Raw genomic sequence first — 14,376 nt, forward strand, 5'->3', positions numbered from 1 at the left:
AGGTGCCCATTCAACTGTCCAGCAAAACTGGCTGAAAAACCACAGAAATGGGCTCAAAGAATTTTTTATTTTTTCTGTATGTCCAAGAAGGCATGAAATCATTGTCTTTGCAGACACAACAAGGAAAATTGTGATCATTAACAGGTGGCATGTTGCAGATCATTGATAAAATAGCAGTAACCTTGATAAAAGGAATTCCAGCCATGCTGACATGAGCAGAGCCTCCAGAGTAGTAAGTTAAAAGAATGCACTGGTGTACACACACACACACACACACACACACACACACGGTGTGGACACCTCCATTTCTTTCCTACATCCACATGGTGACTTTTCTTTGAGGTATCTAGCAAGTCCAGATGAGGTTTGTTGTTTAAAGTTAACAGATTGCACGTACAACCAGTGAGTGGAATCTCTGCTAAATGAAAAGTTGGGACCAGTTGGCTCTCAGAAAATGTAACTAGCAGGGGATGAATTGTATAAATTCCAGAGATTATTTTTTCCCCTTTAGGTGAGCTTGATATTTCTTTGTTGGATGCCTCAAAATGTACCTGCTGAATCGGGAGCTCAGCTCCTAATGGTCCTTCGGTGCCTGAGACCTCTGCGCATATTCAAACTGGTGCCCCAGATGAGGAAAGTTGTTCGAGAGCTTTTCAGCGGCTTCAAGGAAATTTTTTTGGTATGTTGGAATTACCCTTTGATTCCAGTTCATGGTAGTCCAACTCTAGTAGCTAATGAGGAAAAAGTGAGTCTTGCTTATCAAGGTCAATGCAGTAGTTTTGGTTATTGCCAGAGGGTTATAGAGGCACTCACAAAACACAATGCACCTTCAGACACTTTACCCGTGGGCACCTCTGGCGTAGGAGTTTATTTAATTCACCTAAAGAGAAGCACTCGGCCGGGCGCGGTGGCTCAAGCCTGTAATCCCAGCACTTTGGGAGGCCGAGACGGGCGGATCACGAGGTCAGGAGATCGAGACCATCCTGGCTAACACGGTGAAACCCCGTCTCTACTAAAAAATACAAAAACTAGCTGGGCGAGGTGGCGGGCGCCTGTAGTCCCAGCTACTCGGGAGGCAGAGGCAGGAGAATGGCATAAACCCGGGAGGCGGAGCTTGCAGTGAGCTGAGATCCGGCCACTGCACTCCAGGCCGGGCGACAGAGCGAGACTCCGTCTCAAAAAAAAAAAAAAAAAAAAGAGAAGCACTCTGAGATGTGAAAGAGTTCGTATCTGCTGACTCTTTCGGTCCTACCTCTTGACTCTAATTTATACTCTGGGTTTTAGTTTCCTCCCGTCTGAAAATGAAGGATAAGAAGATTCAACACCATGTACTCCACAAATGGGATTAGGAATTCATGCATTTGGGCTCCTAATCTCATTCTGTGTGTTCTTGAAAGAGTATAGCACAGAATTCTTCTCTAGATCGCAGGAGTGTTAACACGAAACAACTTTAAAAATGCAACATATAGGTATAACCCACTTTAAGTAACTTCAGCATTACAGTAATGAGCGATTACAAAGATGACTGAGGAGGCAAAACGTACTTTTTAGCTGGGCAAATGTTGATTTAGAGTCTTCTGAAAACAAGGCCAGAGATAAAACAACAAGAAAGAGGCTCATTGTTCACAGTCTGTTACAGAAAGAGCTTTGCCTTACAAAACAGTGATCAAAAGATTCTTTTTATTATTGATGAGGTCTGCCTGTGCATGAGAAGCATAAGTTAATTTACATAGGCTCGTTTTGGATCTTGCTTTCTAGAGACATACCTGTGATGAGAAAACAGCTCTAGTTGTGGTTAATACGAATGTGTTTTAGAGATAGATTGTGATGTTACTAGAGGTATATCATTGCTGATTTTTTTTTTTTTTTTTTTTTTTTTTTTTTTTTTTTGAGACAGAGTCTTGCTCTGTCGTCCAGGCTGGAGTGCAATGGTGCAATCTCAGCTCACTGCAACTTCCGCCTCCTGGGTTCAAGTGATTCTCATGTCTCAGCCTCCCAAGTAGCTGAGACTACAGGCATGTGCCACCACTCCCAGCTAATTTTTTGTGTTTTAGTAGAGACGGGGCTGCACCGTGTTACCCTGCTCTCAAACTCCTGACCTCAGGAGATCCACCCACCTCGGTCTCCCAATTGCTGATTTTTTTTTTTTAAAGATGTGTTTAAAAATTCTTGTTTTCTTTATGCAAAACCATAAAACGGTGGCTCTTCACACAGCTGGAATTAAAAGAAAGTATCACCTGACCACTAATGTATATGAATCTTTTGATCACTAATAAATTTTAGAGGAGAATTTGTGCCTTTCCCTGATGGTGGTCAGTGTGATTTTAGTATACTTAGATGTATGTTTAGGTTATTCAACAAGTGCAGTTCACTTGTTCCAAATTTTACCCTCTGCCACTCTTCTCTGCTGAGACCAAAGAAGTCAGCCAGCAGAGGGAGCATGAGTTAATTAACAGATTTGCTTTTCAAGACGGAATTCTCTCCTTTCCTCTGTGCATAGAACATTCTTCTAATGCACACCTTCACAATTACAAGACAGCTAAGCCACTGTCTGGCTCGTTTGTACTGTGCTAATAAAAATATGAATCCAGGCTGAGCACAGTGGCTCACGCCTGTAATCCCAGCACTTTGGGAGGCCGAGGCAGGTGGATTGCCTGAGGTCAGGAGTTCAAGACCAGCCTGACCAATATGATGAAACCCCGTCTCTACTAAAAATACACAAATTAGCTGGGTGTGGTGGTGGGTGCCTGTAGTCCCAGCTACTCGGGGGGCTGAGGCAGTAGAATTGCTTGAACCCAGGAGGTGGAGGTTGCAGTGAGCCAAGGTTGCGCCATTACACTCCAGCCTGGGCAACAGAGTGACATTCCATCTCAAAAAAAAAAACAATTATATATATGTGTGTGTATGTGTGTGTGTATGTGTATATATATATATATATATATATATATATATATATCTCCATTTGGGAGAAAAATGGACAAAATATAATTATTTAAACATTTTTTCTTTTCCATTAAATAAAAAAGAGCAAAGTATTGATTTTAAAATCAGAAAAGTTCAAGCCATTTCAAAAATACCTTATTCCATTTTCTTACATGAAATTCATGTTTCCATTTAAAAAATGCAAATCTTGTTAATTTTCTCCTTTTGACCTTCCAGTAAGGCTGATTATATGGCCTATGGTGGAAAAGTTAAAATATATCATCAAAAACCCATGATTTTAATACAATGTTATCTTAAAATTCCTATTTATGTCACTGTTTAAACCAAACCTAATATTTAGTCTTTACCAAGAGATTTAACATTTCATCAATTTCTTTCAGGTCTCCATTCTTTTGCTGACATTAATGCTCGTTTTTGCGAGCTTTGGAGTTCAGCTTTTTGCTGGAAAACTGGCAAAGTGCAATGATCCCAACATTATTAGAAGGGTAAGATGTACCTGTCTTTTGAAATAAAAATTTAGGGTCAAGTGTGGTGGCATGTGCCTATAATCTTAGCACTTTGGAATGCCAAGGAGGGACGATTACTTGAACCCAAGAGGTCAAGTTTGCAGTGAGCTATGATCACACCACTGTACTCCAGCCTGGGCAACAGAGCAAGAGACCCTGTCCCTAAAAAGAAGAAGAAAAAAATAAGGTAGTTTACACTCCCTTGGCAAATATGTGGTACCAGTGGCTGCCAAGCCTACTTTAAGAGCTCCCTATACAACTCTAAGAATTCTCCTCCCACAACCTCCTTTTTGCTTAACATACGATATGTCTCTTCTGGCTAGAAAGTTTAATAAGATGAAAAGCACACCTCAGAGAATGTCACTCCTCCCTTCTATTCCAGTGTCAATCCACTGCTGACAACTTGAGCGTGGTCACCCAAGATTCTAGCTATTATAGCTGTGAGCTTCGGATACTTTCCCTTGAGGTCTTAGCTAACTTGATCCTTCCTTTGTTGTCATACAAGACTCGTATCAGCAAACAGCCCATGCAAAAATGTCCAAGAGGCAGCGTTTGGTTCTCACCCCTTTTTACTGCTTCCTCACTCCAACTTTCTCCCCATTAGAAAGCCAGTGCTTTTATATTAGCTCTAGCTGCCCAGAGTCTCCCTCTTTATGACAACCAACAAGGACCTCCACAAAGACCCAAACTTGAATACTTGCACTACAGCGTTTCTTTCTCTTTCCTCAGTCATTGGTTATAAGGAGAGGCTCACTGCTGTAGCAAACCCAATATTTCGGTAACTTCACATAATGAAATGTACATATTGTATCTTGGATCAGTTGCAATATATACATTTGCGATATATACAATATATACAGCTCTCCTCCAAATGACCACTCAGGGACTCACATGCCTTCTATCCTGTGTCGCCACCCTTTGCCATGTCTTCAGAGCCTTCTTCAATGAGCTGGAGATAAGAGTGGAGAGCCATCTCCATCTGAATGGGCTGTGGGAAAATCCTCTGCACCCATGTTCCTCTGTAAAGAGCAGGGATACTGCAAGGGAGATTGGAATTTAGTTTTGTGTTCCAGAAAAAAAAAGGCGGGGACACAGTTTAGTTAATAATTAGACAATTTTTGCAATATCATACTGTGTCCCATTCTCTTAGGATTCTTATGTTACAAATAGATTAATAAAGTAATCCAACTACTGCTGATGTATAAACTGGAAAAGTATTTTATCTTTGATCCCAATAAAATGATGCCTTAGTTCCTAAATGTGTATCTTCAAAAGGCCTACGAGACCTGAACTACATTATATATTTCTAGCAAATATGGGTATCTAATATAGATTTTAAATGATACAAATTGTTCTCTAATTGTTACAAAATACAAGTTACATCTTTGTCCAGCCAAAATACACTATAAATTACATTAATAATGAGAATTTGAAACAAAGGCCAGACTGGGAGAGAGATTCCAAGAGCTTTGATAAATCTGAGAAGACAGAACAAGGAACATGGCCTGACAGTCATGCTGTATCAAATTAGCTGATAAAGAAAGTGACAGAGACCTGACGCAAACATCCACAAGCTTGTGTGTGGAAAGAAGAGTGATTTTCGACCCACACTGAACAGAGGCCAGAAAGATAGTACCAACACTTCAGGATGAAGCCTGCTAGGAATCTTGGATGACTCAGTATATTAACAGTGGCCTAAGAGCATGGTGATTTTACATTATCTAGTCATCCCTAGCCAAAGCTGAAGATTGATGGTGACAGCAGCCAGCAGATGAGCATAGACACAGATTTCATGAAGCATTTATCCTGTTTCCTAGAGCAGTGAGGTCTGTGCAAGGCTCAGATGGAAAGCCTAAGGAGACTTAGCCATCACAGAGAGCACCAGCACCAAGCAGAATGATTGAAAAGAAATTGGCATGGTGAGACGGGGCTTGAGTCCTTTTATCTTCTCAAATCCAAACATAAGAGGCCAAGGCCAAGAATGCCATATGAGAGAAGGTGACGTCAGTTCTGTCAGAGGACTTCAACCCATCTGACTAAAAGAAGAGATAAATCCAAAGAAAAGGGGAAGGTAGATATGCCGACATTTAGATCACACACAGTTCCTGTTAAAGACAGCGAAGCTTGAGTTGCTGCACCCATAGTTTCCAGTTGGGAAAACATGTTTTTTTGTATGAGGCTGAGCACTTCCTCCCTCTGCTCCTTTGTTTGTTTTCTTAAAACTCAACAGATGGCGTGAGATCAATATAGATATAGATATGGAGCCTAGGACTTAGTCACCAAAGTCCTGTAAACAAACGCTGAGGATACCCTTTGACAAATAGTCATTAAATATCAGTTGTGTCCAGGGCACTGTGATAGGTGAAATGAAATGTGGAGTGGAAACATTAGGAGGTCCTTGCTTCTGTTTTGCAGCATTTTCTGTCCAATCAGAACATGTGTTTCATGTTCAAGCAACAGTAATATAAAGTCAGCAGTTTTCAAAAGCCTATGAGAAGCAGAAATAATGTGCAGCCTATGACATCAGCATGGGAAATTGTGCTTCCAACTGGGAGTACTGTGCTGGGAGGGCTCCAGGGAGGAGGCAGGATTTGAGATGAGCAGGAAAGGACCTTCCAAGCAGAGCAAGCAGTGAAGAAAGACACAAAGCATGCGAAGAAGAGTCACAGTGTGGAGGCAGGGACAGAACAAGGAGGAAGGAGCATGGGCTTCGAAATCACAGCTTCTGAGATTGGAATCCTACTTTAGGAGAGGTGGTGGCCTGGTCTGGTCACTTAATCCTTCCGAACCTATGTCTGCCTCGAGTGCTTCTCACACAATGATGTTATGAATATTCGATTACCTTATTTATGCAAAGTACCTAACCCAGTCTCAATAGTGAGTGTGAATTTCATTCCCGCCCATGTAGGAAAACACTGAAAAACAAGGCCAGAAATGGAAGTTAGGGAGAGATCCTCAAGCACCTGAAATGCCTGGCTAAGGGGTTTGGAATTTTGTTGATGAGAAGAGACACCACAAAAGGTTGGTAAGAAGAGGAATCAGACATGTCCTAGCGCCCACAAAGTACAAAGCACTGTTCCTAGTGCTGTTTTTGTTACCCATATCCTAATGAGGATATCCATTCCTAATGAGGAAAACAGGTGTAGAAAGATTAAATAATTTGTCCAAGGTCACCCACCTAATAAGTGGAGAAGCAGGGAACTAGTGTCCAGGCACCCTGGCTTTTCCCCAAGATACCAGACTGCTTCATGCAATCAAAGATGGGCTCAGGTGGGTTCAGGAAAACAAATTGGAAAAGGCAGTGAGGCCACATACGTCAAGGGACCTTTATACAATACACTACAATACAGCCTTTTCAAATAATGTTCTACATAAAAAGGTATGGTTATGGAAAGATAATCACAATAAAGTTTGAGCTGAAAAAAGTGGGCGATGGAAGAATGAAAACTTTATGAGCTCAGATACGTAGAGGAAGAAAGACTGGCAGGGTATACTCCAAAATGTTCATTGTGTTTGTCTGTGGGCAATTGTAGGTAAGTTTTCTTCCTTTTATTTGTCCAGGCTTTATAAATCAAAGATGTGTTATTTGTACTTAAAGGTTCTTATTTTAAAGAATTGTGCTGATAATCCAGAAAGAAGTAACGTTGGCATTACTGAACTCCGCGTAGTAAGAATGGAGACATGGGCCGGGAAGAACAGGGAAAGCCCAGGGGACCCTAAGCTTGATGTTGGGCTACTGCCAGGATGCTGGTCCAGGGACAGAAAGGAGGAGGCCAAGCGGAGACATGGTTTAGGGTCAAAGAAGGCTTTAAGCAGATTAAAATGGAATTTCTGTTGAAATATTCAAACAGTGATCAAGAATTTTACCATCTACACCTTGAACCCAGAAAAGAGATTTAAGTTCAAAATATGACCATCATGGCCAAAGAAACAAAAATAATCAAAGGGAGAATAGAAAATGGGTCAAAAATTTCCTATAGATGTTTAATTTTTAAAACCCATTTAACAGTTTTATTGAGATATAATCCACACAGTACACCCACTTGCAGTGTACAATTCAATGGTTTTTTAGCATATTCACAGAGTTGTATACACGACAGCCACTTTTAGAACATTTGTATCTCCTTAAAAAGAAACCCTATATCTCTTAACTGTTACCCCCATCCCGTTATCTAGCCTCCAGCTCAAGCACTGAACAACAGCTAATATTCTTTTTGTCTCTATAGAGTTTACTGTTCTGGACTTTTATATGAATAAAATCATAACATATGGTCTTTTGTGACTGTTTTTTTCTCAATTCGCATAATATTTTCAAGGATCATCCATGTTGTAGCAGGTATCAGGACTTCATCCCTTCCTATGGCTGAATAATATTCACTTGTATGACTGGACCACATTTTGTTTATCTATTTGTTCAAAAATGAACATCTGGGTTGTTTCCACCTTTTGGCTGTTGTGAATAACGCTTATGTAAACATTTTGTTCAAGTTTCTATAGGGACATACATTTTCATTTCTCTTGGGTAGATACCTAGGAGTAGAGTTGCTGGCTCATATAGTAACTCTGTATTAGTGGTTTGAGGACCTGCTAGACTGTTTTCCAAAGTGGCTGCACCATTCTACACCTGCCTCGGTATGTAAGGGTTCTGGTAGCAGGACTGCAATTCCTCCACATCCTGGCCAATGCTTGTTGTTATGGTTTTCTCAGTGGGTGTGAGGTGATATCTCATTATGGTTTTGATTTGCATTTTCCTGATGGCAGATGGCATATAATACTGAGTATCTTGTCATGTGCTTTTTGGCCATTTGCATATCTTCCTTGGAGAAATGTCTACTCAGGTCCTTTGCCCATTAAACTAATATTCTCAGCATCAACTTTTAACTGCCTGTCTCCAAAGTCTTTGTTACTATTTGCTGGGTGGCTGTCCGCATCACTGTTGTTAGATAAAGGACTTTTGGTATTCCTATCAAAAAAGATAGAAAGAAAAGAAGAGTTTCCTATCCATTATCTTTTCTGAGTTCATTTTCTGACCAGGTTCCCCCTCTCCCCTTGTTTTTCTACTTTAGGAAGACTGCAATGGCATATTCAGAATTAATGTTAGTGTGTCAAAGAACTTAAATTTAAAATTGAGGCCTGGAGAGAAAAAACCTGGATTTTGGGTTCCCCGTGTTTGGTAAGTATATTAGAAAAAAAATATTCTGGAGAATGCTGTGTTTTTCAACATAAGGCTTTAAATAAGTGTAATAAGGCATGTAACTGAAAGTAATTTTGCTCGAGATGTGAAAATGATCTTAAGTCATACAGGGTGAAACGCTAGATTATACTGGAAGACAGAAATCAGGCAAATAAGAGAGCAAGTAGGACACTGAGTTCTACATAGCTTCATGAAACTAGAGAAATATTATCTCAGTATTTTCTAATACTTCAAAAATATGAATCTGGATTCAAATGGCTTTAAAAATTAGTGAGGCTTAGTAAAGGATTTTCCTTCAAATTAAAACTAAACTTATCCTGAGTTTCTATCTTTAAAGGAGGATCTGATGTCCTCATAATAGAGCCCTAAATCATAAAGCTGTTTCCATTTTAAAACCCATTTACACTGAAGGATTTCCATTATTGAAACACTGGAGAGGAATCATCAGTAAGAAAGTCGATTGCTTCCAACTTTCCCTTTAATATTCCTTTTTTTTGAAATTGAGTTTCCAAAGCACTTAGATCAAAGCTAGATATACCTAGTACCTTCTTTCTCATCTGTTTTATTAATGACCATGAGTGGATCTCTCAGTCTGTGTCATTGATGAATTGAGTGTTCCGTCAGCTTTATTTGTCCTTTGAAATTGTTATCTGTTTTTTAAATTTTCTTTTAGAAAATTTCTTAGAATAACAACTGAGCCACAGCAACTCTGCTTTTGTCACAACTGATGTTCTTTTCTAAATGTCAAAACTCTTTAAAAGGAATAGCATTTCACCCAGCTGTACCCTAGCACTCACTCTTACCTTTCTTTGGCATTTTTCTAATATGAAATTTGCTTTTATATATAATCCAATATAATGCATGTTGGGTTTTTATTTTTTAAAATATCCAAGAACTAAGAAAAAGGGTTCATTTAGGGTATGTGGCTTCAGCTTGGGAGAGGAATGTGAGACATGAGAATATCCTCGCCGCACTGCTAACTAGAAAAGCCATCCAATTTCCATTGAAACAAAAATTAAAAGAGCATAAAAATTTACTTCCATGAAACAAAAATTAATTATAGCATAAAGTTATTTATGTTATAATGTATTAATTAATGTTCATTAATTCAAAGATAATATGGAAGTAAATGAAGTCAGGAATAGAGAACACTGGGGCATTTCATTTCCTTCACTATAGAGAAAGGTGGAGGATGCCTCCCACCTCTGCCAAGTGAGGTACCCCAGGGGGATCACTTAACATCAGAGACAGGCAAGGCAAGAAGAGAGACTCTTGTAGGCCAGGCTGGTCATGACCATCTGGAGAGCAGGCTTATCTGGTGTTCCTGGAGAGCCCAGTAGTCACTGCCTAGGGCCATATCATTTGAGTCTTCTTGAGCCCTGCTGCAAAGGGCTTTGTGCTGGGAAAGGGTACCCCCATCCAAGGAGTTCGTAGGTATGTTTCCAGGAGCCAGACCTGAGAGTGACCCAGAGACTACGCACTCACGGGAGGAAAGGTACAATGAGGCACTCCTGGGCTGGGGAGGGGGTTCAAACTCTTGAACACCTACGGCCAGAATCCAGTTGTATCAGTTGCACAAGACTTTAACTCCATTCCTCCATTCCTTTCAATGACATCCCACCTCAGCCATGTGAGAATCTCGTGGTGGCCTGAAGAGGAGGAGTGGAAGTGAAGAAAGTGGCCAACTTTTCTTCCTTTCCTCAAACCAGGGTCCTTGAAGTGCTAAGGATGGGATTGTTATATGAGTTATAAGATCAGTTGGATATAAAACTGAATGACTGAAAATAACCAAAAAGCTCTGGGACCTCTGCAAGAATTCAGAAAGGGAGCTGGAACACACTTGAAGCTAACATTTGGAGAAAAGTACACCTGCCAGTTGTACCCTATAGCACTCAACCTATTCCATAAAACCAGCTACATGGGATTTTTAAAATCAAAGTTAATTTAAATGCAATATTTTATGGAAGGTAGTATTAGGGGTTTCAAAGGCAATGCCATTCTAGAAGCATAAGCAAATAGGCATTCCTTGAACATCATCACAATTGCTCTTGTCCATTTCTCCAGGATCATGTGACTTGCATTGTAGTGAAATAGACAACTTTGATCTAATAAATGTCATCTGTCACCATGATAACTTTTTACACTTTCCTTCTTTAGTAAGCTAATCAAGAGTTAGAAGCTGAAATTTTGTAATTTTATATTGGCTGAATTATGATTAAGAAAATAACATATCTAGGAATACCCCTAGAGGAATGCTTTGGACATAAATATGCACTAATTCAGAGACAGTCTAGTTTCAATATTCTCTCTTCAGATTAATAAATGTACTTTCTTCTGAATCACTCAGACTTGATGAGTCACCTCAATAAAAAGGATTAAACATATCATAGATTATCAATATGGTGTAACTTATTTTAAGAAGAGGTCTGGAATATAGGAAAATGGCATGCATGAGAGAAAAATCAACAAAGTATTCAGGCTTATAATAAATGTATTTATTGAGTGCTTGCTATTCACCAGGTAGTATGCTTGTCTCTGTGATATGACCCTGAATAAGCTATGGCCCCTACCCCTTAGGAGCTTAAAGTCTAGTGGTAAACAAAATAAAATTACAAATAATTTTATATAATATGTTAAGGGCTTTAATGCTGCACAGATAAACCTCTAAGCTTACCTCTGGCTCACCCGAAACTCATCTCCATGTAATTTTAAGCTACACTGTGATACATTCTAGGCAGAAGGTGATCAGGTTTTATAGGGTCTAAGGCCCAAACAATTTGGGGTACCAGGGTCTTGGAAGGGCCTGTACAAAAGAGGGGTCCTACCACTTAGGTTTCTTTGGCTTCATGGTATTCCTGCCTCTGATTCCTACAAAAAGGCTAAGGGTACAATGGACACACAGGAGAAGCACCTAACCCCAACTATGCAAGGCCAAAGAGAAGGACCAGATGAGAAGACACACTAGGTTACCTTTTGAAGGACAACCAATAGGAACTAGCCAGGTGAAGGAGGCAGGGTCAGAGGCAGATGAAGAGTAAAGTCTAGGCATAGGTTTGGTATTACAAGTTAAGGCAACTCTGTGGCCAAAGCTCAAGGCAAAAAGGGTTGGGGTGCTGTAGGAAGCTCAACGTTTCTGATTTCTTTTAGGAGAGATGGTTGTGTAAGATACAGCATGAAGTTTTTGGACAAAGTCGTTTTCTGCATTTCCACATCCAAGGGCAGAGGCTCAGTCATGTCTTCAGGGTGCCCCCATGTTCCCCAAGGGAAGAGCAGCTCTCCCTACCATGATCTTGGGGGGCCTTTGAGCACCTCCTCTGGGAGGTAAAAAGCTGACAAAATTATGTGGTCAGAACGAATGTCTTAGTTTTCTGAATTGGACAGGCAAGATTACAGTATTTCACAAATTAACTGGAAAAAATGACAACCTTTTCAATTCAAGGAAGGGTAGCAGGTAAAAATGACAACAATGGATGACATTTGGGATTTATTGAAGGACTCCGTAGTTATAGGTAAAGTTTCAAACTTTGCAATTTTGCTAACATGAGCAAAGCATAAGAAAACACCTTACATGATGCAAACTGAAAAAGACTTATTTTTTAAAATGTGATAAGTTCTTCTAACTGTTGAAGTCTTTGATGCTACATTTTGTTTTTCTTGGTTTAGTTAGAGTATTTTTCACATATTCTAACTTCTAGAAGATATGGAACATAAAAGTAGTTTAAGTTGTTGCAAATTCAGCTAAGAAAGCACTTCTACAAAAAGAAAATGAGCAGGTAAGGAAGTCCAACATCAGCTCTGAGAACTGGTTCACTTGATTTTAAAAAATCCTTATTCAAGAAAACTGTGGCGTCTGTAGAATACTTGTAACTTCTGTCTACTGTAAAATATATGAAATTTAGTGGAAACATCCCAAAGGAAAGATTGTTGGAAGCATCCAAAAGAATATATTTGTACTTTCATACATAAAAAATACAAAGCAGAATTCCAAAATATGAATTTCTGAGTGGGGCTTTTGCACTATATTAAAGACCATCTCCACTAATCAGCCCTAGGCCCTTAAGAGCAAATCAGTTTCAGTTTAATGTTTTCTTCTTATATCTTCATCTATTTAATATTCAAAAAACTTATGAAGGCACATCTTGTGATTGTCTCTATAGTTTAAAAAACATGAAAGATGGTGGAAAAGTACAGAAGCAGATTTTCCCCAGAGCGTTGCTTGTCATGAGGGTTAAATTTTGAGAAATGAGCTAGCAGGGGGAAAAAATGATCAAAATATAATTTAAATAGGCTCCATGGGGCCTACTCTAGTCAATGGTCCAGAGCTCAGTTCTTCATTAAATTCAGGAAATATACTAATAGTCCATGATTTTCCAGTGTTTGGTTGTGAATATCGTAATTATTTAAAATTAGTCTCTAATAAGAAGGAAAGAGGGGGGAAAAACACTGAAACCTTCTTCTATTAACAACAAAAATGTTAGCTAAGAACAATAACAATTAAAGAAGGTACACTCTAGTAAAAAGGATCACTTTTATAAGTGGGAAGAGAAAAGTATAACCATGTTAAAAGAAGAAGAAATGAGGCCGGGTGCGGTGGCTCAAGCCTGTAATCCCAGCACTTTGGGAGGCCGAGACGGGCGGATCATGAGGTCAGGAGATCGAGACCATCCTGGCTAACACGGTGAAACCCCGTCTCTACTAAAAAATACAAAAAACTAGCTGGGCGAGGTGGTGGGCGCCTGTAGTCCCAGCTACTCGGGAGGCTGAGGCAGGAGAATGGCGTAAACCCGGGAGGCGGAGCTTGCAGTGAGCTGAGATCCAGCCACTGCACTCCAGCCTGGGCGACAGAGCGAGACTCCGTCTCAAAAAAAAAAAAAAAAAAGAAGAAATGAGACATCCCTGGCCCCCAAGAAGTGGGAGCTTAACAGTGGGTACACATCAACAGAAAGATGGAAATGCCGGACAGTGGGGATTTCAAACGGGAGGAGGAAGGAAGGAGGACATAGGTTGGAAAAATTACTTGTTGGATTCTGTGTGCACTATCTGAGTAACGGGTTCATTAGAAGCCCAAACCCCAGCATTATGCAATACTCCCATGTAACAAGCCTGCATATGTACCCCCCGAATCTGTAAGAAAAAAGAAAACGAATAATAAGCCAATGAGTTCAGGAATCAGGAATCAGCGGTGGAGGTAGAAAGCATACCACACATAAAGAAGACCAGACTAAGAGTCCACTGAGAAGACTCAGAGTTAATAAGAAAAACAATCCAACTGGAAGACAGTAATTTGGAAAAATACAGACTACAAGCAAACACCTCTTGCTGTCTCAGTGACCTCTAAATGCATCACTACTTTATGGCCCTGTGTTCACAATGACGACACAAGGTGAAATAAAGTGACTAAATTCTACTCTACACTTTCTATACTAACACAGGCAATTGCAATTTATGCCTTTAGAAAGGTTTTCAGTTACAAAACTGTTTCAAAATCCACATCCAGAATCCAGTGCTTCTTTGTGTAAATCGATAAAATCATCTGTCCAGTCCTCAGGGTAATCACGGCAAGGTAGAAATGTTGCAGGACCTCTGAAGCTAGATCTAGAGCTGTTTTACATTGAGATCACCCCATCATTACCTAATGAACACAATTATAACACATCGATGCATTGTTATGATTTAGCAACTGAATGCCATATAGTATAAAAGTGTGTGTATGTACATATACACACAGATGTG

The 14,376-nt window shown here is 39.8% G+C and overlaps 1 protein-coding gene across 2 annotated transcripts in view; it reads left to right on the forward strand.

Annotated features, from left to right (window-relative positions):
* NALCN (sodium leak channel, non-selective) overlaps positions 1 to 14,376 on the forward strand; it is a 354,929-nt gene that overhangs the window by 303,765 nt on the left and 36,788 nt on the right. For both annotated transcript variants that reach the window (XM_033177337.1, XM_033177338.1), the window contains 3 exons: positions 512 to 679; positions 3,324 to 3,428; positions 8,516 to 8,622. In XM_033177337.1, coding sequence (XP_033033228.1) covers positions 512 to 679; positions 3,324 to 3,428; positions 8,516 to 8,622 — 380 coding nt within the window. The remainder of the gene's footprint in view (positions 1 to 511; positions 680 to 3,323; positions 3,429 to 8,515; positions 8,623 to 14,376) is intronic.

This window comes from Trachypithecus francoisi, unplaced genomic scaffold (genome assembly GCF_009764315.1).
Source record: "Trachypithecus francoisi isolate TF-2019V2 unplaced genomic scaffold, Tfra_2.0 Lachesis_group18, whole genome shotgun sequence".
NCBI classification, from domain to species: domain Eukaryota; kingdom Metazoa; phylum Chordata; class Mammalia; order Primates; family Cercopithecidae; genus Trachypithecus; species Trachypithecus francoisi.